Source organism: Montipora capricornis, chromosome 1 (genome assembly GCF_036669925.1).
Source record: "Montipora capricornis isolate CH-2021 chromosome 1, ASM3666992v2, whole genome shotgun sequence".
Taxonomy (NCBI): Eukaryota; Metazoa; Cnidaria; class Anthozoa; order Scleractinia; family Acroporidae; genus Montipora; species Montipora capricornis.
In genome coordinates, this window is record NC_090883.1 from 21,267,393 (window position 1) to 21,291,621 (window position 24,229).

Genomic DNA, 24,229 nt, shown 5'->3' on the forward strand with positions numbered 1-24,229 from the left:
GCAGCAACAACCCAGCTCATGACAAGGTGGTCGGCGGATTTTTGCGTAGAACCCTTTTTCCGTTGTTTTCGATCCAGATGCACCACGCCAACTGTCATAACGGATATGCAAATGGGCGGCGAAATTAACGCCTACCGTCCTTTGGGCGTACATGACAACTTCCGTTTAACGCGGCGGTGGACAAATGGCAGATGTCTTTGAAAAGCGTCAAAGAATCACGTTGCTTATGGAAGGAAAATGTCTAAAAAAGAGGGGGAGGGGGGGGGGGGCATAGTTTTGATTCCAATTCAAACAAAAAAGTATTTGAATTTTTAAAAATCACATGGTTTTGACAGTGGTTCCTAATGAACTGAATTTAAAATAAGTCTCAATTTCATTCACTATTAAAAACGTTTAGTTTACACTGAAATGTACCAAGATATAGCAATATTAAGGGGCACCGAATCGCGATTGGGGAATTTCGTTATTTTCTAAATTAAGGGATTTCTTCAATTGCTGAGGATTTTCGAGACGCTTTGGGGAGAAAAATATAATGTCACGGCCATTTGTTTTGCTGAAAATACTGGAAAATCACAAGTCCAAGAATTCACAATTTGATTTCGCTTCTCGAACTCAGAGCAATAGCTGACCATTTTTTCATCCAAATTGTTTCTTCATTTAGCTTCTCAAAATGTTTATATTTCGGTCATATGTAGTTGCATATATAAAATTTCATTCTCGAAAAGTCGGCGAGATTCTCGTCAGTATAGATTATTTATATAGCTTGGATGACTGAAAGAGACTGAGGCCTCGTGAGCACATAATAGTATGAAATCGATCAGTTGGTTACCAGCATGCTGGCCACTCTTGGCTTTCGGCATCATTAATTGTATATTTTATGAATATTTTGCAGTTGTTCCGACAATTCGAGGGCCTTCATCTTTACCGCACACTAAAAGAAGCATCGATTGAGCAATTAAAACCATACTAAGTAAGTAATAACACTTGATTTGTGAAAGCAAAAAGGATTCAAGAAGGAAGCAAACTGTTTTTATTTTTATTTTTTAGGCTCAGTTACATTAACAAACCGGAATTTAACCAAGCGGCTTCTTTAAGGAACTCTTTTTTATTTAAATGTTATGATAAATTAAAAATGCGGATAACATTTTGTTTATTCAACCAAACCTTGCTTTTGACGAAAATGTTCCTTTCAAAGCTCGATTTTTGAATTCCCTCCGATCCAATTTGAAAGCTTATACATTGTCACGATTCGGTCCGGTTTGTATTAAATATAACGATTCCAATATATGTTCTCTGACCGAAGATTTACTGATTATAAACCGAAGATTTACTGTTTGTAAAATGCAAGACGAAAAAACAACGGGACAGTGACATATTTGGGGGTTGCTTGCTGTGTAGCGCTGTGCAACTGAGATAAACTGAGTTCCCATTTAAATTACTTGGACTGCGCTGTTCGGTTGTCATTTCGGCCGTAAATGCAACTACTGGCGTTTCTGAGAGCTTTCGAGAGTGTTCGTTATATTATTATGATTATTTATTTTATTATTTTTTTTGTATTTCATTTCCTTTAATTTTTTTTTATGGAAATGTGAATTCAACGTTTTACAAGGGGAGGTGTTGATATTTCAGTTTTCAGATGATTAATTAAACGATATAAAATTGATTGCCTGCTGACCTGAAAACTTGTATTTGCAATAACTGTTAACCCTTCAGTCTCGTAGGCGGTCATTAGGCCAAGTCACGTTCGAAAAACACCGCCGGCTATAAAGTTATACCTCTCGCCTGTTCATAAAAGGTAATACCCGATTAAAGCTTGTTTATAATTGGAATATTGAGACCTGTTAGGAACCGAAATGCGGTTACGTTTAATTCCTGCTTTGAGTCATTTCTCACCTTAAATTTCACAATACAGATACATAGAAACTGGTTCCAAGGAATAAGAAATCGCGTAAGGAGTTTATTTACTGACCAAGATACCTGCTGTTGCTGGGTTAAGATTTGATGCTAAGTTTATTGGCGGCTAGTTAAAATTGTTTGATTGGTTCCGCGTGGTGCCATGTCCGCTGTAACAATCCACGCAAACGAAGCCCTAACTGTGAAACATCAAAGGAGGCTATATGCAAAAACAAATTTCAAAACATCTTTTATACCCATTGACTGCACTTTGAAATCTCCTGCGTAGGATATAATACCGCTTTCTAATCCCTTGTTGCTGTCAAAAAGAATGCCAAAAAGTGTAAAACGAGTGAAATCGTAGAACATCTCGCTCTTCTTGATGTTCGAAACGTCTTTCTTTTTTTAACGACTTGTACGGCACGAAGGCCTATTTAAAGAGAATTTCATGAAACGGTGCAGTTGTAATTACATCAAGATTTTTTTGTTGTTGTTTTTTTTTACAGCGCAGGTAAATCGGTTTTTAAGACATTAAAGCAGGTGTATGGACGACTAATTACACGCGCACCAATTGAAAAAAAAGTAAAGCCATCAGGAAAGGAAGAGGGAGCCACTGTAATTGTGTTAAGTCCAAATTTACAGGAGCAGTTTATTTCATCTTTTTACTGCAGCTTTATAAGACCTCGCAAGTGCCGGAGCCATTACCACTCTTATGCAGATGGCGTGGTATTAACTCTGCCTGCAAAAGTGAATCCTTAAAAAAATCAGGTGTCAAGAAGTTCACAAGACCAACGTTCAAGACCAAAGCGTCCAATCTGCGGCAATGATCAACGATTTTTACGCATATCTGTTCGTCTTAGCTGGAATCATTTTATTACAAGGTGAGTTAGAGGTCTATTTCTCAGTAATCTGAAACGTTACAATTTAAGATCCCTTTTGAGTGCCAAAGCGAGCTTTAAGAAGCAAACGCAAAACTTTGGATTTTCTTCGACATGAAAAATATGTCTCGATGATTAACTTGATTTTCTTTGTCAAGTCCTGTCTCAAAATTTGCACTGCTGTGTTCGTGAGTTATACAAACGTTGAATTGTTCGCGCGACGTCGCAGCTGGAGAAAGCTAGAACATTTCACAGCAGTAATGTTATTCTTTAGCAGCATAGAATGGGCAAAGTGATTTGCTGTAGTAACATATATATTTCCTGATTTTTACTGGAATGGGGCCTAAGATTTGCAGCCACCGTCACCTTATTAAGGAGATTAACAAAAACATTTGATTCATATCGATCGTTGGTAAACCAAGACAATTTTGTTTCAAACTTCCTTCTCTAAATCACACTTCTCAAATTTCAAAACTAACTAAATGCAGTTTTATGACACAAAAAGATGTCTTAATCAATAGTCTTGACCACATATCACACAACAGAAAAATCTAGACCGTATCACCACAATATCGAAAGCAAAATCTAAAGCCGGCTTATTTTTCTTGTAATGGCAAACAAAATATTTGATGATCAAGAAGGAGCAGAATGTCATGTGAGAACATCTCTACCTCAGGGGTATTTTTGACGAATAAAACAATTCGAGAAACCAATTAGCTCTCTTGTGGTGTTAAATAAACTGATAAGAGATGGTAAGCCAATAAAATAGCATTTAAAAGTGTCCGTTCCCTACGAAAAGATTTATTTACTAGATTTTTCTGTTTTCTTAATTGAATAATTTTCATTGGAAAGTGATTCTTGTCATCACGTACTCCGTTATGGGAGATGGAAACTTGCAAAATGTGATATTACCACATGACACTAAAAACTAACAACAAAGTCGTGATGCACAGCATGAACTGCCTGAGATTGAATTGTAGCACTATTGATTAATATAGTAGGAATGGATTAATCATTTTGAGTTAAAATACTTTTTCTTCAGTCAACCGCGTCGCCCCCTCCCCATCCAACCAAAAAATGGCCACTTTAGCGAAATTGCTGTATTAATATCAGTCAGAAGAAATTAACCTAAAATTCTGTCGAGAAGAAAATTCATTGGGAAAGAAAGTTTTATTTTATTTTATTTTTCCATTTTAACTAAAACCAATGAGATGGTGGTTGATGTATATTTGCACTTATTTATGTTGAGAAAATTCAAATTAAATAGTCTTGTTGGGTCCGCAAAGTGATGATTTTACGATGACCTAAGTGCTTCTGTTACTGCATATGTATTTCTTAATTGCACGGTGAAATTATGGTGAAATTTGAAAGGAATAAATGGTTAGGTCTCAACAAGTAAAAAACAAATAAAGAAACTTCGTGTACGGAAACCTTACGGGGTTAGCATAGCGGTTTGACAAAATGTCTCAGTTTTCAAACGCCGTTGTTACAACAGTTGTGTTTATTAGGCAATTGACAACGCCATTTGTGGCGCAAAATAACTTTTAGCAAATTTGGCTCATAAAAAAAGACAAATTCATTTAGTGGTTAAACCTGCGAGCAGCATGAATTTTGTTTAAGCTTGACATTCTCAGGTTACATCAATATACAATGACAACGAAAACATGATTACCGATTCAATCATATCTTTCCAGTTAGATTTAAAAAGGAAGAGAGTTTTGCTGAATAAGTCATTTTTGGATTATATTACGCGATATAGGTTCATTATATAATCAGTCCATCAATTTTCAAAATTGACTAATATGACATATATTCGAGGATAATTTGTGGATTTCATTAGAACCAGATCATCTACTGTACAAAGGTAAATTCTATAAACCCCACTCCGAAAAGAGCTGGAACCAATTGCTATTTGCCTCCAAGAACGAAGAGGACCTAAGGACGTACACGTAGGTCACATTGCCTTGCAATTTACGTCCGAAAAGGGGTGCATATCACATTCACCTTCTGTACCCATTTTTTTTTTTTTTTTTTTTTTTTTTTTACGTTCATTCAAACAAACATACGATATTGTTTTAGGCTCCTCTCTCACAGCAGCCATCTCTGCAAGGATACAAGTGCATCCAATGAACATAAGCCTCAACCCTGGGGTGAAAGTGACACTTGACTGCCTCGTTCAAAATGGTGGTCCTGCTGACACAATACAATGGTTTAAAGATGACCAGCCAATCATAGTTCGGCAACGTCACTCGTCATCACCTAGAGAGTCTTCACGATTGTCCTTGATAAACATCACACAAACTAATGCTGGAAGGTACGAGTGCAGAATTTCGAAAGGAGCAGAATCCGACACGGACCTCTATTATCTCAATGTTGAAGGTAAATACTGTCGATATCCGTACAGTACGTTACGGATCGAGTCTTTTTAGCCCAAGCGCAAAATACGAAGCGCGCGAAAAAAATGAGGATCCGTAACGTTCACTACGGACGGAGAAACAGAGTTAAGTAATACTTTTACTATGTCTCTGAAATCGAATCGGTCTCGCTGGAAAGGTAACTAGTTGAAGGCAAGTAGATCGTCAACCAACTTGATTGGCATGCGTGAAAATCTCCCCCCCCCCCCCCCCCAAAAAAAAAAACGAATAAATCTTATAGCGGTTTGCAAGATTCAACAGTTTCACGAGTTTTATTTCACATAAACAACATGAAAAACTCGCTAGAAAATTGTGCATCAAAATTCATATATGGCGGGCCGGACAGTGGGCTGTATAGCCGAATAAGGCCCGTTAGATTAGCCAATCATAGCTACAAGCAATTGCAAAAAGGTTGAGACACTGAATGGAAAATCCACCTCTTCTTCCTAAAACCCCTCTTCTAGTTCATTAGAAAAGAATGAATGCCCCTCCCTCCCCCATCCCCTTTTTCAATGTTGATACCCTTTAGTCTGAGTGCCAAGTGGAAATGGAAACAACTTTGCTTGGGGGGGGGGGGGGGAAGGGAGGTTGGAGATGCGCTGACTTGAATAACACGCATTGTACGGTTATCAACAGTGAGTGCAACTGCTTGTAGCGTACTATTAGTCCTGTTCCTGGACTCCCTCTTACCCCGCCCTGAAAATGGGCCTGGAACCCAGGCGGGAAAAGAGAGAGTCCTGTATTAATTGCAGGCGCATGCTCGGAATAACGCCATTTTTTCCTCCAAAACTGGGGAAAAAACCATATTTGGAAAAAGATTCCTTATTTGGGCATAGTTTATTCCGAGTGCTTTTACACTGGATACATGGGGATAATGTGAAAGGAAATTATAACGCCAAGGTTCTGGAGGCAATTGATTTCGCCTTCAAGAAATGCCACTTTACCTTTGTGCCTAAGGCGCAACAACTGCAAGCTATTCATGCAGTCGTTACCGGTAATGATGGTTTTGTTAAAGTGCAACAGGATTTGGCAAGTCTGTTTGCTACATGGTTGTTCCTTTAATATGTTTGCGATTTTCTTCGATTCGAGTCCGATGTTAATTGTAAGTCAGTCTTTCTTATCGTGAGTCCCAATCGTGGAAGATCAGATGGATCACATACGAAAGTATGGAATTTCGTGCCTGAAACCCAACTGAACAGCTGCATGATGTTGGCGCAGAAAAATATTAAATTTAGATTTAATTGCTCTCCCGAGACTCACTTGAAACTTACAAAAAATACTGTAGATTGTGGATGTGAATCGCTCAACGAAGACTAATAAATCTCCTCCTGGAACTCTTGTTTATTGTTCATAATTTATTGTTCACTACTTCTGTCGATCTAGTTATGTGATAATTGCACTGATCCAGTGAACATATATTTGAGTTGCACAGTAATTATTGAAACTGTGATTGTTTCAGGAGTTTACACCTACCATTTTTTTTTTCAAAATCGGGCACAAATTTTTTGGATACCCAATGTAATCCTACGCTGGTGATAAATAAAGGTGACACAAACATGTAACATAAATAAACTTTATTGTTTGCCGGAAAGAGCAGAGCCGCATCAAGGGAGGAGCAGAGGCGCAGAGGCCGAAATTTGGTCCGCCCCCATGATGCGGCCCGCCCAAACCGCCATACATAAAGAGGGGAGATGGATGGAGAGGGGAAGAGTCAAGTGCGGGATGAAGGAATATTCTTGGCGATAAGATGGGCCACGGACAGACGACGTTTGAAAGGCTGGGCAATGTACAGGAGTACAGCGTCGGAAGACCAGTCACCTTGAAGACTGATGAGTTCAACTGGCACACCACAATGGAAGGCGAACGTTGCCCTCCCACGACGAAAGCTATGACCAGAGTAGTTAGAGGCCTTGAGCCCAGCGATACTCAAAGCTTTGCGTAATTTCGTAGTAAAAGCTGAGTGCGTGATGGGTGTAGCCAAATCCCCACGAAAATGCAGAAAAGCGGGCGAGCAGGGTGGTGCGGGAAATAGACGCAGGTGTCGTTCGTAGGCCTGTAGTGGGCACAACAGATGATTAGAGGAGAGGCGGACTACCGGTATGAGTAGCTGTCGTTCTTTGAACTGGATGGTTTTGGACCAAGTCACGCAAATTACTAAGCCCCACGGAAGCACGATAATATCCTTACGTAACAGAGATTTAGAAGGGTCGTAATCTTTGGCGGATTTCGGAACCAGGTTAGGCTTGCGGAAAAAGGAGTTAAACCCAATTGGCATCGCTGCCCAGAATCCTGAATCTCTGTCAGCCGTAAGCGTAGAACGGAGGCGGAGGAGGATCTCTGAAGTAATGGGTAGTTTTTGTTCGTGTGCGTTACCCAAAATGCGGCGAAGACCACGAATGATTAGTTTGACAGCAAAGGCATCCTGAAGGGTGACATCGTCACCACAGTGTCGATGAAGGACGTTAATAGCTGATAGGTAATTAATTATCGTTGAATATTTGCAGTAAGAAGACATATGAATGAGGAATCGAATGACAGTTCTGGATGAGGCTGGGATGGGGGTCAGTCCAAACTCGGAACAGAAACGTAGAATTACTCTCCACTGGGAACGACGGGTAGCTACTGGGTTGAGCTAGCGTAGGCGGCGGCAGAGACAAGCCGAGCGCGGCGGTCCAACTGTGAGAGATATCCTAGTGGGAAGACAAAACTCCGTTAGTGTGATCTGAAAACTGAAGCCGACTCAATTTGTCGGCGTGTTAGTTCAGTTTGCCCGGTAAGTGCCGTGACGTGAAGTGAAAATTGTGTTGAACGCTTATCCAGAAAATCTCACGCAGCCAGGACATGGCTATGGAGTTTCTACACGTGCCATTGTTTATAAAGGCCATGGCCTGGGTATTGCCAGTTTTGACGATGACATGTTTGTCTAGCCACTGGGACTCCAGCGACAAACGGCAACGAGGATAGGGAATAGTTCCAAATAGTTAATATTCGAGCGAAGCGACGGGTCGATTGCGTGACCTGCGTGACTACAGTGTGCACTGTAGAGGCGAGAGTTGTGAAAGTCGGAAACGAGGCATTTGGACCAAGAACCTGCAAACCAGTCATCCGAGCATTCGGGGTTTGGGCAGGGTCACCAACTGACGTTTTCGGGGGTTTGGTTGCTCTGTAGTCTTGATCAAATGCCAGAATGGCTATAGTTTGAAATCGTGTGCCTTCAATGGCCAGAAACTTAAGATACTTGAGGTAGTCAGACGCCTCCGAAGGGTTTTTGGCCATGAGAGTCTCGAGGATCTTGGAATTTGCCAACATGAATTGCGTAAAAGATAATTGTAGAGGTTTAAGTTGTTTTCCGTCGGAGCCATAAATTAAATCCGAGGGTAACAGAGGCTCACCTTCAGGACCCGTAGCTTCACTTGAGGTGGAGGCAGCCAGGCGTTCAACATGAGTTTATGCGGCGGATTGCGATCGGCGCGAAGGGGCTGCATTCAAGTCTGCTTCGATCTTTGCTAACTCATCGGCGAGCATGAATGGCGACACATCTGGACCGTCCGATGTGGCGGGCTCTGTTAAACTTGCTGCGAGTGCGGTAGCCGAGGCCGAGGACTTGGTAAAAGTGGAGAGGATTCCGCGTAAAATAACCTTGTGCCCCACAACAAGGCGCATATCAGTTAAGTCTTGCTCCGTGAGGCCGGCGAATATGGCTTCCGAAGTAACAGCATTTTCGGCCAGAATGACCATGAGAGCTGCCGGTGTGTCGTGCATCGAGCAAAACCTTTCCAGCCAAGGAGAGCTATCGCCATCTTGATCGGTCACGGTTTTTTTTGCTGAACGTTTCGACTTTCGAGACATTTCGATACAAGTCAGGCGTTTCAAAAAAAACCAACGTGTGAACAGTGGAAAGGCGAACTAGAACTGATATGTCGGGTAAACGTCTTTCAAGCGTAGTCAATCATTAACCATCTGGCGCTCCGTATTACAATACCTCACATAAAACAGTCAGGTAAAAAATGTCCTAAATACTCTCAATTTTATCAGGAATAATACACAAACACCAGTGACAAACAGAGTATTTTTTTTTTTGAGTAATAAGAGTAGAGTAATTTACTCAGACTATCAATTTTCCTTAGAATAATTTTTCCAAGCACTCGTCGCATTAAATCTTTCTTTCCTTACAAGGAAAGACTTAGGGCCGTGGCCAAATGGCTAAGGTCTTATGTAGAGCTGGCTGTTGAGACTGCAGTGATTTTTATATCGGAAAAACTAAAAGACGATTGCATGCGGACAGAAAAACTGAGCATTATTCCTGATAAAGTTCGATAAAAAGTTAAACGAAGTTGAATCACAACCTGGACTATTTGTTTCTTTACATACCAGTTTGTGTTGATAACGCAATTATGAAGCAATGTTAAACATCGATTATTAGGACGTTAATTGTCACGTTTTTTTTTTTTTTCTGGTCAAAATTTGTTCGTGAATATTAATTAATAAGGATGAAATAATGTCCTTAAAAGCGTGTGTCACCTTGCTTTTATCGTTGCTACTTAAAAGCACTTTCCTTCTGAAACTCATTGCTAGAGGTAAAGTACTGCAGATAATATATTACTAGTTCAGCCTTTGCATCGATTTATTGCGATCTTCTCTGAGTCGTTACATTTATTCGGCAATAATTTCCCAACATCACTGTGATCGGGGTTTTTTCTCCTCGTTTGGTCACGACGAGGGATAATTTAGATGTTCTCTTTCCTGACACTGCAAATCACACAGTAATTTTCATATACGATTCAAGGTTCCCTTTATTTACATATCCAGCCTGGCATCTAATGCAATATGATTGGTTCATTCCGAGCATGCGCCTGCAAGTAATACAGGAGTCTCTCTTTCCCCGCCTGAGGAAACCAAAGAGGACCAGTAAATCAAATGCGAAAAACGTTGCCGTGGGGATTTGAAAATGACGGCACAAATCACACAATGTATCAGGCCGGACTGCAAATGCGAATACTTCTCTTCCTTATGCTCTTCTTTGCACAAATTGCTCTGACAGGGACAGGCCAATGCAATTTTAAACATCCTTGTTTCAGTGATAAATCCATCGTTAGGTTGGAGATTCTCCCGGGTACTTAGTTAGTTTGTTTTTATATGAGAGCTTGTATTAGAAAGATTTCTTATTTACCATAAATTTCTTGTTTCGATTTACTTCAATCCACATCAATTTGAGCATGCATGAAGTCTTTCCAAGTGATTCCAAGAAACTGAGCCCTAAAACCCGAGGTCCTTTTCATTGCTTAACGATTCCATTGTCTTTCCTTTAAACTTTAGGTGAACCCGTTATAACAAAATTATCTACAGAAATCGTCGCCATGGAAGATGAGGACAAGCGTATTCCATGTGAGGCCATAGGGTGGCCAAAGCCAAAGATCAGATGGAAACGAGACAATGAATATATCAAAGACGACGAGAATTATGAGATCGAGGCACACCCAACTTTGAATCGAGTCACATTATTGATAAAAGCTGCTAATGAGGATCATGAAGGCGAATTCTTCTGTGAAGCGAGTAACTCATATGGAACAGTAGAGAAGATGGTGTGGATAATGATTCGGTGTAAGTGCATTTCTGTATCATCCTTGACCAGAAACTAGTCCGAAAAAAAACTCCCCCAAAGATCTCAAGTACGACCAAAAACGGCAGGCCGAGAGCTGAGGGTATAGCTTTCTTCTAGAAAAGGCCAATCAAATATAGTCAAGGACGCCCCTCTCACCCCCCACCTCCCGCGCCCTCACAAAAACACCCTAGTACATGACACTCAAACATCAACATTGATAATAGAAATATTTCCTTCCAGACAATTTGTTTTTTGAAGAGTAAAGTTATTTTTGAAGTCTACAAATAACACAACCACATCCCAATAATGTTCATTTATTCCGATATATCTTCCTCAATGTTTGTTGAAACTTGCTTAATCATATCAATAACGTATTGCTTGACTAAGTGATGGATTGCCTGATTGAGAAACGAAAGGACTGACTGAACTGATTTATTAATGATTGGTCGCTTGAGTTTTCTTTTCTTCAATAGACCAACTTCAGAAGATCTTAGTAAAATCTCACTTCGTTGTTGCGAGAAGTGGTTCAAATACAACACTGGTGTGCCAAGCTCCTGATGCTATTATGGAATCATCGACCGAGGGATGGTCATTCAATGGCAAACAACTTCCACATAACCAAATCGAGACTTTCCAAGCTGATAAACTTCTCTTAGTGACCCTTCTGCACATTCACAATGTGTCTAAACAAGATTCAGGGCTGTACGAGTGCTTTGTACACAGCCTACGAAACGAGGGCCGGAATAATATTACTCTGATCGTGGATGAAAAAGGTACAGCGTAAATACTATATTTTGTCTGGAACTCATGCATTTGTCATGGCGGCCGAAAAGGAGGCGGCTAATAAACAGGTTTTCGTTAAGAAAGTTTGTAACTAAAAGCTGAATAGTAACTATGTCATCCAAGGTGTGGTCGGGTGTGGTACCACGCTACTGCTTGGGGCAACCTTAGGATAAAATTCATTTCCAACTAGTTAAAAAGTAAATTCTCACCAGACATAAAGCAGGTCTTTAGTTTCGCATGATGTAGGAGCGGTTACCTGTTGTGCGGTATTCTCTTTTTTTGCTATAGTCTTACGGTGGAGTCCACAAGGTACTAAAACTTCTCATCATAGGGAAGGCATTAGGTACAGGTCATTTTTTATTATTATTTGTGGCTAAAAAAGACAGAGGGGTTAAGTTAGTCCCCAGGGTCAGTTTAACTTCAGCATGCCCCTTCCTACTATACGAATCAGCTCTAGCTCAGATAATGACCAGGCTATTAAAACATTACCAATCGAGAGGTTTGTTATGTCCAACTTGAAATGACTTGTTCTAACAATGCATTCCTAACTAAAGAAGTAATAATAGTAATTTGTTTTTAGACAATCTTCAAAACATCTCCTCCATCTTGGAAACAGTGCAAACGGCAACTAACAGACAAGTTCAGCTGAAGTGCATAACATTTAATTCGCCATTTCTAGAAGTCAAGAATGTTTGGTTCTTTCGAGGAATCATATTAAATGAAACGGATCCACGCTATGCAACGTATGCATACCAATTTAATAGCTCAGAAACTTGGCATATAACACAGATGTCCCTGTGGATCAGAAATGTTTCCCATTCCGATTTTGGCATCTACAGTTGCGTGGTTAATAGTTCAGTTGGAATGTCTTTGAAAAATATTAGTTTGGTTCAAATGGAGGCGGAGATTGGTAATCATATTAGCTTTTATTTTGTATCTTTAATGAGCACAACTAGGTTACATGTTCTTTACGTAATTTACGTTTTTTTCTCAGTTAAATGACCTTTCCTCGATTTAGCATAATAATTAGGATAGTACGTGCACTCCTATTGGTCAGTAGCTGTGTTTAGATGACAGTATGTAAACACGACTGAGACATCACACGAACTGTTTTGATTCGTTATGTGTTGTCAGAAGCTCGTTTTGACTGGCTGAAAGGAATGCCTTACTGGACTTGTACTTTAAAGTCATTCTACCTTTCATCCTATATGGCCTTATTGTGTGGGGAGGGAATACCAACGCAAGCAACTAAACTTCCTTGAAATGCTCCATCGAAGGGCGGCGTATCAACAAAATCTGTTTTAATCAAGAATTAAAAAACAGCATTTTCCTTCATTTGTTGAATTATTTTTGAGAAATATTTTATAAAAGCAACAGATGACTTTTTTCCCGTGTTTACGTAGCCTCATCTAAAGACGAGGGGGAGTTGGGAGAATTTTGGACAGTTATGCAAACGCCCGAGACATAGTCGAGGGTTTGCACACAACTCTCACCTTAGACAATGATCCTAGTTCTGTATCAGTCTTTAGTAACTAGTCTTGTGAAGTGTGAGTTCAGAAACCAACCAAACCAGTCTCACCAATCTTGCATTTCTCTCCTGACTTTCTCTTTTCACAACGTTTGTGGACAAATACTGGTCACATGATTTTCTCGATGCAGTCTTTAAGGTTATCTAGGAAAAAATATAAAACTTTCAAGTTTCCAAGCCTGTAGTGATAATGATTCACATCAGTATGTTATTTCACTTCCTCGTGTAATCAACCTAACGACCGAAAGTGCTTGTTTTTTTACTCACAAAATGCTCATACTCAAATTATCTTGCAGATTTTTCTTCAAGCGGCCAACCTGAAGAAAAGAACACGTTGATCATTCTATTCCCTCTCGTCGCCGGAGGATTGCTTATTCTTACGACGGCCTCGCTCTTTCTTCGAAGGTTGCAGAAAAAAAGGCACGATCAGAAACATCAAGGTGATTTAACACTTAACCGCTTTAGTGTGAGTACCTACGTCGAACCTACGCAAATAAATGGGCTACTGTTTTTTAACAAAAAAACTTGAGTTACTTTCAAAACCTTCTGGCTTAAACTTAAGTGTCATTTTGACCGCTTTCGGGCTTTAAGTGCTGTTCATCTTAGTTGTAAGTCCTTCTGGTAAGTTAATTTTGTTTATGGCTTCTCTTCAGCATGTTTTTACAGTCTCCAACGCTCAAACTGGTATTTCAGCTTAATTAATTTTTAACTCATCATGATGACAAATTTGGCCCCCTAAAATTGTCTATATCACCCTAGAGATTGGATGAGAATGAAACGAAAACAGCGGTTACAAACTTTTGCTTGAACTGCATAACTTTTTATAAACCCAACGTTTCGTATGTTGCAACATACATCATCAGAAGTGATAATTATTCAGTTACAGATAAATTTAAATTCAAAAATACAACTGTACGGACTGGGAACTAAAAAAATTGATTGACATAAAACGACAAGAAATATGCTAATAATAGAGATAAAGTTTCTCACTGCCAACGTTTTCATTTAAAGCTGGCTTTAGATCACGGATAAACAGAGACTCTTTAATTTTACAATGCATATCTTATCGGCCAGTTGCTAATATTTCAGAGCAAACTGAAACTTGAGATTGAAATTTTGAAAAACTGAAATTTTGCTGATATTTCAGAGCAAACTGCTGGGATTGCAATAATTTCTATATAGGGAAAACGAAACGCCGATTACGAGACAGAAAAACAATATTTTAAAGGCCTGACTACAAATTGTCACGAATCTGCAATTGCTGATCATGTTTGCTTAACCAACCATAGAATTAAGTGGGATCATTTTGAAATATTAGCAATTGGTCGATCAGACATGCATTTTAAAATTGAAAAATGGCCCAAGTCAAAGAATTTTTATGAGACTGGATGAGGCAATCAATGAAGGCTTGCAAATCCAAGAAATGCTATTTCTTTTAAATATTGCATTTAAGGTTTCAGTATTTCGTCAATTTGGCAGCCGACTGGTGTATGGTTTTCAAGTTTTTGTTCAGTTTATTGCTTGGTTTTCTTCTCAAAATACTTCAGAAAATCTTTAAACTTGTAAAAGTGTCCAAGTGAGGTACGGAAGGTAAAGATCTCTTTTATTTATAAAATGTTTCACTATTTGTTTGACGCTTTATTCACGATCATTTGATTGATAGCCTCCCGATCAGAACTCAAATCGTCTTCTTTTATATGATCTCATTACTTATATAATAAACAAATTACTTCATGGTTGGCTGGTTTGTACGGTTTTTATTACCCACTCGTTGGTGAAGGATCGTTAAACTCACTCGTTCGCTTCGCTCACTGTTTCGTTCAAGCGACCCTTCACAACTCACCAACCATGAAGTAATCTATATTTAACTATTAGATTATGAGCTCGAGATTTCTATGAGGTGATATGATATATGACTTGCATTAGTCCACTAGTTGTGTAATACTAATTCTGGATAGTGACCTATACATTGGATATAGTTATACAACCTTTCAACAAGTGGGGCCTGCTCGACAACAAACCATGCTTACATATTTTTGGCTCACTATCACAAGGCTATGATTTTCCAGTTAATCACAGTCATCCGAGAATAAAGTACTGAATAAAGAAACTGCATTGCATAATGAGCTATTTCCGAAATGTTTAACCCGATATATCAGATAATCTTTGAGCAATGATGCTTTGAAACTTCATAACCTTACAAACAATGTTTGGGATCATTAATTAGGGTCTTTGCCACCCAAGAATTCATTAAAGTTTGATTTCTAATAACTGATTCGCTATCAAAGCTAAAAGGCTTAAAACTGGATAGTTAGCTAAGTTTAACAGGTTCTTTAACGTTTTGATGTCAATTTGTAAAGTAGCATGACTTCTTTGAGCAAAATCGTATGTTAATGCACAGGTGCTCCAAGCTCAGTGTGAGGGAAAGTCAACATGCCCGACAAAAATATAACGATTTGTATGGGAATCGTGATAAAAGACGTGAGAAGATAATTATACGAAAAAATCTCAATTAAAAAGCCTTACCTTATTGCCTTTGTGGGTCGCTTCATTCCTGTGTGTGTTTTTTTGTTCCCCAAATTCGACACGATTTGCGCCATTTTTCAATTCCTCGGGTGTCAACGGTTGTATAAAATACCAAGGCTGCATACTCCATCTGGGAAGCCCACCAAATTGAGTCAAATATTCCCAGATAAAATGGTCCCACGGTTACTATTCCTGAATAAATTGACAAAGTTCAAACTTTCATTTCAACCTACAATGTAGGCTCGATTACCAGCCGCTGTTTCGGGAAATAAGCCAGCGCTCACTCCCGAAATCTCGGCTGGACGCGTGAGGTGAGCCATTGTTAATCTCCGCCAATCAGAAACTCGCCTGCACAAATCCGTCTGGCATAAATTATATGTTTTGGCTGCGAAGGTATTCTTTGACCCGGCCTGTTCAAGGTTTACAGTGCTTTAAGATAGGAAACATCCAAGATTGCGACAACGAAAAGTGTTCGAGAAGCTGGAGAATGGTAATTGCGTCGTTTTCTACCGCCTGAGTTCGCAAACTTCACTGATTTTCCACTTGGCGCCAAGGTCAAAATATGGTTTTCAAATCCATTGCTATTGCAATTTTCTCCTCATACTTGGCTAATGTAAGAGCAAGTAAAATTCCTCAAGATCAATTGAAAGTACTGCTGAGTTTATTGCTGGCAAAACCAGGGGGCCGATGAGGTCGACTGACAGCTAAAGCAGCCGAAGATTTCGTTGATGATTCGCCTGTTGAATTCAAACTTACATCGATCATTTAACCACAAACTCAAGCTCGTATTATTTGGAAACTTCGCACAGACGTTTTAAGCATTGTTGTGTAATTTCTGTTTTCTTAAAATCAGTGTTTTTGGGATGTCTAATGCTATTTCCCCGCAACTATTACCTTCGCATAAATTATATTTTGAATTTACGTCACAGACACAATCTATCGCTCACGCGTCCAGCCGTCTCTTCTCGGGGAGGATACCCGAACTCGAGTGAGCGGCGGAAGTCGAGCCTAATTTCAACCCACCAAAAACGCAATAGTAGCTTTGCGAGCGACTTCAGGCGGTAATTTGTTCACTCGATCCAAAGCCATTTGGAAGATGGTTGGGATTGCAGTGTTGGACGGTTGAACTTTGGAACCAAACGCTCAGCACAATGAACCCTACCCAGGTGCAAGACAGTTGTTGTCAACGACATTTCTTTTTTGTTCCCTTGGGCTCCAACATGGCTGCATTAGTCACGCTTCCCTCGTGTTGACAAACTTAAGAAAATACATGGAAAAGCGAGTTGAAAGATGGCTTTAATAGCTTCTAAGTGGCCTAGCGAGAAAAAAAGTAGTATAGGGAAGATCTATTTTGACAAACATTGCTTTTGTTTTTCAAATCTGCCAACCACAGAAACAAAAGAACGTTTATTCCAATAGCCAATGAGGCTCTGATTCGCACATTAGGGAGCTTAAGCACGCGCGTTTTTGAGACGCGGACGGCAACCGGAAGTGAGCTATTTTCCCTTAACTTGTCTTCACACAAACACATTTCATTCCCAAGTTTCCTTTCGCCATTAGAGATGTTCAGTATAAGAGTCTGGCTCGTGAAATGTTCCGGTTGCCGCGCGCGTCTCAAAATCGCGCTCACTTATTAAGCTCCCTATTAATGAAAATAGGTGACGTCAACGATATCTTCGCGATTGTAAAAACTGAGGCAAAACACTTAATTATTAGATGGAAATTATGGTAAGTGTGGGCTTTCGTGCAGCTTTTATTAGTTTCATGGTAGTAATTAATAGGACATTTGTATGGTGTTTACGATCGTAACAGTATTTATCAAGCCTTCAAGATATAAAATTTGTTCTCGTAAGATATTGTGCAACTACGATTATTTTATGTATGGACTTACCGAGGACAGTGAAATTTTATTATTAGCATCTAGGCAAAAAGCCAGCTTTCAACGCGCTTTTCCGTGTGTTTTTGAAGTTTGTCAACACAAAGGAGGCGTGACTAATGTGTCTTCCTTTGGCTCGAAATTACGTTCAAATGTAGACCCTATGAGTAAATGGAAAGGAAAGGAAAGGAAAGGAACTTTATTTAAGTGTCTAGTCGTTCTAGCGCTTGAGCACTAATTGGGGACACTGTAAACTGAAATTAACGATGAAAGCAAATCAAGTCAAAGGTTGCCAATATTTAAACAAACTAATTACTTTTTTTTTCCGTTTCCAGAAGAAATTAACGATGGTGAATTCATATATGATGTGTTTGTGACCTTCAGCACGAAAGACCATCAGTGGGTGGCAAATAAGCTTATTCCTTTCCTAGAAAGGCAAAGGATCAACTACTGCATCCACAGTCGCGACTTTGAGCTTGGTCGACCCCTAGTAGACAACATGGCCGAAAGCGTGTACTCAAGTCGCAAAGTTCTGGCGGTCATGTCAAAAAATTATATGGAGAGCAAATTCTGCCGAGGCGAGCTCGAAATGGCTCTACATCGAAGTAAGACAGGCCGAGATGGCTCATTGCTTGTCGTTACAATTGATGGGATAAAGAAGAAGAAGATGCCTAAAGCTCTAAGAGAGAGCACCTTTGTGGATTATCATTCCGACACGGGAAACTCTTGGGAGAAAAAGCTGATGCGATTTCTTGGCCAAACGGAAGAGAAAAACTCAAATTTGCTTAACACTAAACTTTAGGACTAGTCACAGGGGATAAAAGAGTTTTTTGCAGCTCAATTGTTGATGGGTAACCTATGAGAATTGCAGATAGTTGCGTTGTGTGTAGAAGAAATTTATCAGGTCATAGTGATCAAGACATACGTTAATAATACAAATCCAAAACAAAATCTTGTAACAAAGTTGACACTTTCAATGGCTGTCAGCGATCTTTATCAAAACTTACACAGAGTTGAAACTTTAAATATGACCTGAGGAAAAAAAAACATCAAAACTGATTATAAGTTGTCATGAAAAATTAATTATGGCCTCAACATTCCAGCGGCCATACAACATAGTTACATTGCGCTCTGGAATGTTAACATTTCATAACAATATATTAGTTTTATATACAAGATTTTGTTTTGATTGTATGTTCATCATTCTAGATTGTACGTTATCTACTTCGGCGTACAGTCAACTGAAACATCCTTCTAACTATTATTATACATTGGTCTATTTGTCTCTCAAAAGGATTGATACTTTACACCGAAAACAAAATTCGATAAGGAAGGATTATAAAATCAAAAGGGAAAGTTCTCAAAAGCTTCCAAGCGAGTAGATAGCGGCCATGGGCTAAGAGGGATGGAAGTGATTTTGGCAATTCAATGTACTAAGGCTTTGTTTACTGAATTCAACAAGAGTTCAGGTTTAGAGCTAATTAGAGTCCCTTATAATTATTCCTTGTTAGCAAACGTCTCTTTTCTGTTGCGTTAGCTGGGTTGACAAGTACGGGAAAGGCACCTCTGCCATGGGTCGAAATTCATTGTGTTGAGCATGCGCGGTGATTACTTAGCGACTTAATCCTCACGTAATACTTCAGGTTGTGTGGGCTCACTTAACAACAACAGAAATACTATAAAGGAATGCGCGGGGCAGACATTATTAGTTGTCCTATTCAAAAAACGTGCCCTTTTAACAAGGTGGGTACGCAACTTGTTCTTCTCTTTAGCAATCTTACATTCCAACTGAGAGACTAACTTAATACGCGCGAAAAGAAGGCTTAGAGTTATTGTTCCTGCAAGAATAGATATATTGCTTTGCGATAGTTAAGATATGATTAAATAGCAAGAAATCGTTTTTTATTTTCCAATCACCAAATATTACAACTACAGGGGTTAAAGACCGGACCCTAATATCTCTATTATTGTACCAACATACAAGTCTTTCCCACAATTGGGTAAACTAGCAACTCACTAAAAGATGTTTCAGGGATTCATTTATCCCACCACAAAAAGAACAAGCTGAGGAATTTACTTTACCTATCATTTTTAAGTGCACATTGGTCACAAGATAGCTATTAAGAATTTTGTATTCAAACTCTAGTTATTTTGAATCTGAAGAGCCACTTTAAAAGGCAAGCTATAAATTTCCTTCCACTCTAATTGATAATTGAGCTTCCTCAAAAATTTCACGACATCTCAACTGGGCAGTTGGCATAGATATTAGTTTATATTTTAGTTTTTGTAAATACCTTTAGAAAGTGCGTTCTTGAAGGGAGAAAAAGGCTCTTCAAAAATTTACTAATAACTCGTTAGTATTCTTTATATAAAGAACACTAATATTGGTAAATAAACCCCTTCTGGCGGCTGGTATGTTTGCTAGAAAGAAAGCGTGTCGGTCTCAGAAAAAAAATCAAATCATTTTAATTGTCACTACGAGTCGAAAACTCAAAAACAAAGCTCTTTTTTCGCTTACTGCAAAAAGAAATTTAATTCAACTATGAAAGACAGAATGTGCAAACTCTGGATGACAGTGTTTTCAAGTGCTGTTTATATAGTGACATTTAGTTGCATGACGAGCCATTCTAACTTCGGTATTTGACCACAAAGGAAATGATAAGAATGATTCATAGCCTTTTGACTATTATTATTCAGCTTACAGTGTGCATGTTCTCATAGCCGCTTTGACACGTAGTTTTAAGTTGGCAGAATTTTAGTAAAATGTTAGGGTTATTCAGGATAAATTTGGAATCCTCTCACGAAGTAAGTGCATTTTTCTCGCTGTTTTGTTATTGAAGGTATTAATTTAGTACGCTTAAAGTCGTTTTCATTTAGAACAAAGAAGTGATTGACCAAACCCCCGGAAGGTGGGGGGGGGGGGGGAATTAGGAATTTCTTGGTGGGGATGTGCCGCTGGGACCCTGGAACCCTTAGCCTATACCAGAGCTAGTTCAGCTGAATTTTGCTACCCTATACAAGGGTAAACTCCCACCGATTTCCGTCTAAATACCGATACTTGACAGCTAATAATATCCAGAAGTGTGACAGCTAATAATATCCAGACAGCTAATAATATCCAGAAGTGTTTCATGATGGCCATTTATCGACACTGTTGAGGCTGAGTTGCGTAAACTTAAACTTTGCCGACTCGATCTTTTTACATTTTTGAGCGGGAATTTCTGGTTTCCTTAGTCTTGTTAAAATCTTCAAGGGACTGGTCAGTTTCGTGAAAAATGATACCCTATTCTAGACCCAAACGCTATGATTTATATACTCTATCCTATAGTAAACTGCTTGAAACCCATACCCTTCACAGCGGCACATACCTATATAGTCCATTTATGACAGTACCTTCCCTGGGTTTACCGACCGCGTGGTCTGTTCGTTAATTTAGTGATCGGCTTATTTTTCTTCTTCATTTATTGTACTACTTTTATTTTGCGTGATATTTTCTTTGATTTCATCGTAAATTGTGTGCTTTTAATTTCAGATCGAATAAAATCAAAATAAAATCTATACTTCATTATACGATTACTGGATTTCTTGATTCTGTTTGGTTCTCACGGGCCACTTTTCATTCGATTTCTGTTTACTAACCTGGAGCCCGTTGGTAGTGAAAGAATAAGATGACAGATTCGGAAACAGAGGCAAAGAAAAATCGAGGCAAAGAATAAACGAAGGAGTGCTAAAGCACCGCGGACCTGAAGAGACAAAGCATTGCCGACAAAAAAGACAGAAGAGTGCGATTATGGCTAAATCGGAGAATAGTAAAATATGAATTTCGACATACGATTTTTCCGATTCTCTGATTCTCCAGGTTCTAAACCATTCTCCGATTTTCCCGATTATACGACTCTTCCGATTCTACGATTATTCCTATCCTCTAAGTTCAATAGTATTTTCCGATTTTCCCGATTATACGATTCTTCCGATTCTACGATTATAATTCCTATTCTCTAAGTTCAATACGATTCTCCGATTTTCCCATTATACCTAGCATTGCGATTTACAAAGCTAAATTGTAAATTTCGTGCACCTTTACAAGACGTGACATCAATTTTATTGTATGAAAACGGTTTTTTGCATTATGCAGCAGTTCAGAGAATATTAAATCAGAGAATAAATCAGAGGATAGTAAAATATGAATTTCGACATATTCCTATACTCTAAGTTCAATACTATTCTCCGATTTCCCGATTATACGATCCTTCCGATTCTACCATTATTCCTATTCTCTAAGTTCAATACGATTCTCCGATTTTTCCGATTATACCTAGTATTGACTTTCAATATTACTACGGCTAGATTGCAGAATACCCTGCCCACTAAATGTCTTACTTAAAAAAAAAACTGCCCCCGCAGTCTCGCAGTCCGCAGAGGCATGGTAGAGAAAATGATATTTATATAAACAACTCTGTTCCTAAACCGTGTATTCTGCAATCGCTCTTTAGCTTTCACTTTGCGGTTCGGTTAACTACACTTTTCACGAGATTGTGTGAAAAAGAAAGCACTCGTTTACTGATTAAGCCTAAGCTCTCCTTTCAGTTATTAAGCCTAAGCACTCTCGTAAAATTTTAGCATTCATTTTGCGATTCGGTCAACTACAGCTGTACTACACTTTTCACGAGATCATGTGAAGAAGAAAGCACTAGTTTACTGATTAAGCCTAAGCGCGCGTTTCAGTGATTAGGCTTAAGCACTAGTAAAATTTTAGCATTCATTTTGCGATTCGGTCAACTACTCTTTTCACGAGATCGTGTGAAAAAAAAAAGCACTAGTTTACTGATTAAGCCTAAGCGCTCGTTTCAGTGATTAGGCCTAAGCACTCTCGTAAAATTTTAGCTTTCATGTTGCGGTTTGGTTAACTGCACTTTTCACTAGCCTTCAGTTTATAAACATTTCATCGTTCTTTCATTACGGTTTTTGTTATAAATGTGCAAAATAGTCATTTCAATATTTCAATAGAGTGAATGATTATGCATGGACAAAGGAAATTTTACATTTTGAGTTATCTTTTGTTTATATGTAATATCAATTAAAAAAAAGAATTACTTAACGGTATATACGTCGTTCTTTTAAAGGGTAACTCTCGCCTAAAAGACACTTTTTTGGGAAAACATTGGAGACGTGTCCCTAATGTTTTTAAGGTAAAAAAATGGTGCCAAGAAGCTTTTTTACCCATGAATTTCAGCCTTAAACCTTGTAGATCACCGCTTGTTCAGAAACTTGTCACAAACGCTTCGATTTGCGTCACGTGATGCGATACGTCACAGGTGTGGAACTATAGCAAAATGGTTTCAGCTCTAGTACCGGGCGCTCGGACTCTGCTAGCGATTCTTCCGATTTCGAAGGAGCTATAGGAGGCGCTGCCATCGGCAAAGGCATGGACAAAGAAAAGAGCTATATCTTATTCTTAGTCATGGTCCTTCTTTAGATAAAATACCTCAATATTTTTTTTTAGACGTCCGCATGACACTTTTGGTGCCATAACATAAATCTAAATAACACAGCGTCGCCTTTCAATGATTCCATGTGATGTTAATTTCAGGGTGATATATTTTTCCTTTCTGTTGGCTGCAAAGTAGTAATGTGATTTTTCAAAGTATCCCGCAGCAAGCTCAGGCTCATAGATAAACAAGTCTTCATTTCATTTACCAGGTTTTGGCATATAATATCTCTTTCAATACAATCTCTTGATTTCGACAATTTGGATCCTAGCAGTGTGGCCAAACAGTTGTAACATGAGCCTAATTTAATGGTCTAGTTATCATGAATCTCCTATCAGTCATTGGTAAAGTACTAGTACGGCATAGGAAGTTCGTACATTCGACTCCCCAAAGGGGCACTCGGATATATATATATTTTTTGTTCCGAGTATGCCCAAGTCGTCACCGATAATTTATTTTATTATTTTTTTTTTTTGTTGCCAGTACTTCGACTCTCTCTTCCTGTGGCACTTTGCTTGGTAAAAAAAAAAGTTAATACCAACAACAACTACAATAACTACATGAGCCCAACATGACTGCAAATAGGCCCGACAAATTGACCTGCTGCCGACTAAGTTGCTTTATAGCTCAGTTGGTAGAGCAATGCACCAGCATCGCAGAGGTCATGGGTTCGAATCACGTTGAAGCCGCCTAAAGTTTTCAGGTGTCTATAATATGAAAAATGCTTAAATTAAATTGTCCAACTCATTGCGAGGATCATTTCTATCTTTCAAGAAAAGAGAAGAAGAAAAAGGAAAGGAAACTAAGGAAAATTAAAAACACATTGTATCAAAAAAATGTTTTATTTTGTTCTTTCAGCACTGTGCTCACCTCACTAAGATACCTGATTCTTGCTTACCTGAAAGAAATCAGGGTTTTTGGTTGGAATATACTCGTAACGTGGGAAATTCATGATTCTCGTCTTCGCTTTCAAGAATGGATGATGATTGTCACCATCATTGGCAGAAAGACCAACAAAACAATGGAATGTTTCTCTTTCGCTGGCATAGTCGCTTTCGTCAAACGAGTCATCATGTAACCTCTTGCTATAGTTAGACCACACAGCTCGAATGTGATGGATGTTGCGCATGGGACCCGCACAATTATAAAAACAGATAAAGGACATTAAGAGTGTGCAAAGACCAGCTGCAAGTTTTCTTAAAAATGAATACAGCACTACTCCTGGAATTTTCACAAAAAC

General features: G+C 39.0%; 1 protein-coding gene across 1 annotated transcript; it reads left to right on the plus strand.

The window, feature by feature from the left end:
* The first annotated feature begins 2,586 nt into the window (after positions 1–2,586).
* On the plus strand, positions 2,587–20,324 carry LOC138052339 (roundabout homolog 2-like). The gene is made up of 7 exons (XM_068898793.1): positions 2,587–2,774; positions 4,851–5,150; positions 10,502–10,786; positions 11,261–11,560; positions 12,151–12,480; positions 13,395–13,538; positions 17,836–20,324. The coding sequence occupies exons 1-7, from the start codon at positions 2,717–2,719 to the stop codon at positions 18,300–18,302; spliced, it is 1,884 nt and encodes a 627-aa protein (XP_068754894.1). The 5' UTR covers positions 2,587–2,716; the 3' UTR covers positions 18,303–20,324.
* Positions 20,325–24,229: the final 3,905 nt, after the last annotated feature.

Coding starts and splice junctions, on each gene's coding strand:
- LOC138052339 (XM_068898793.1), top strand. CDS start 2,717: ATGATCAACGATTTTTACGCATATCTGTTCGTCTTAGCTGGAATCATT. Junction 12,481..13,394: donor TCAAATGGAGGCGGAGATTG/GTAATCATATTA, acceptor ATTATCTTGCAG/ATTTTTCTTCAAGCGGCCAA. Junction 13,539..17,835: donor GCACGATCAGAAACATCAAG/GTGATTTAACAC, acceptor TTCCGTTTCCAG/AAGAAATTAACGATGGTGAA.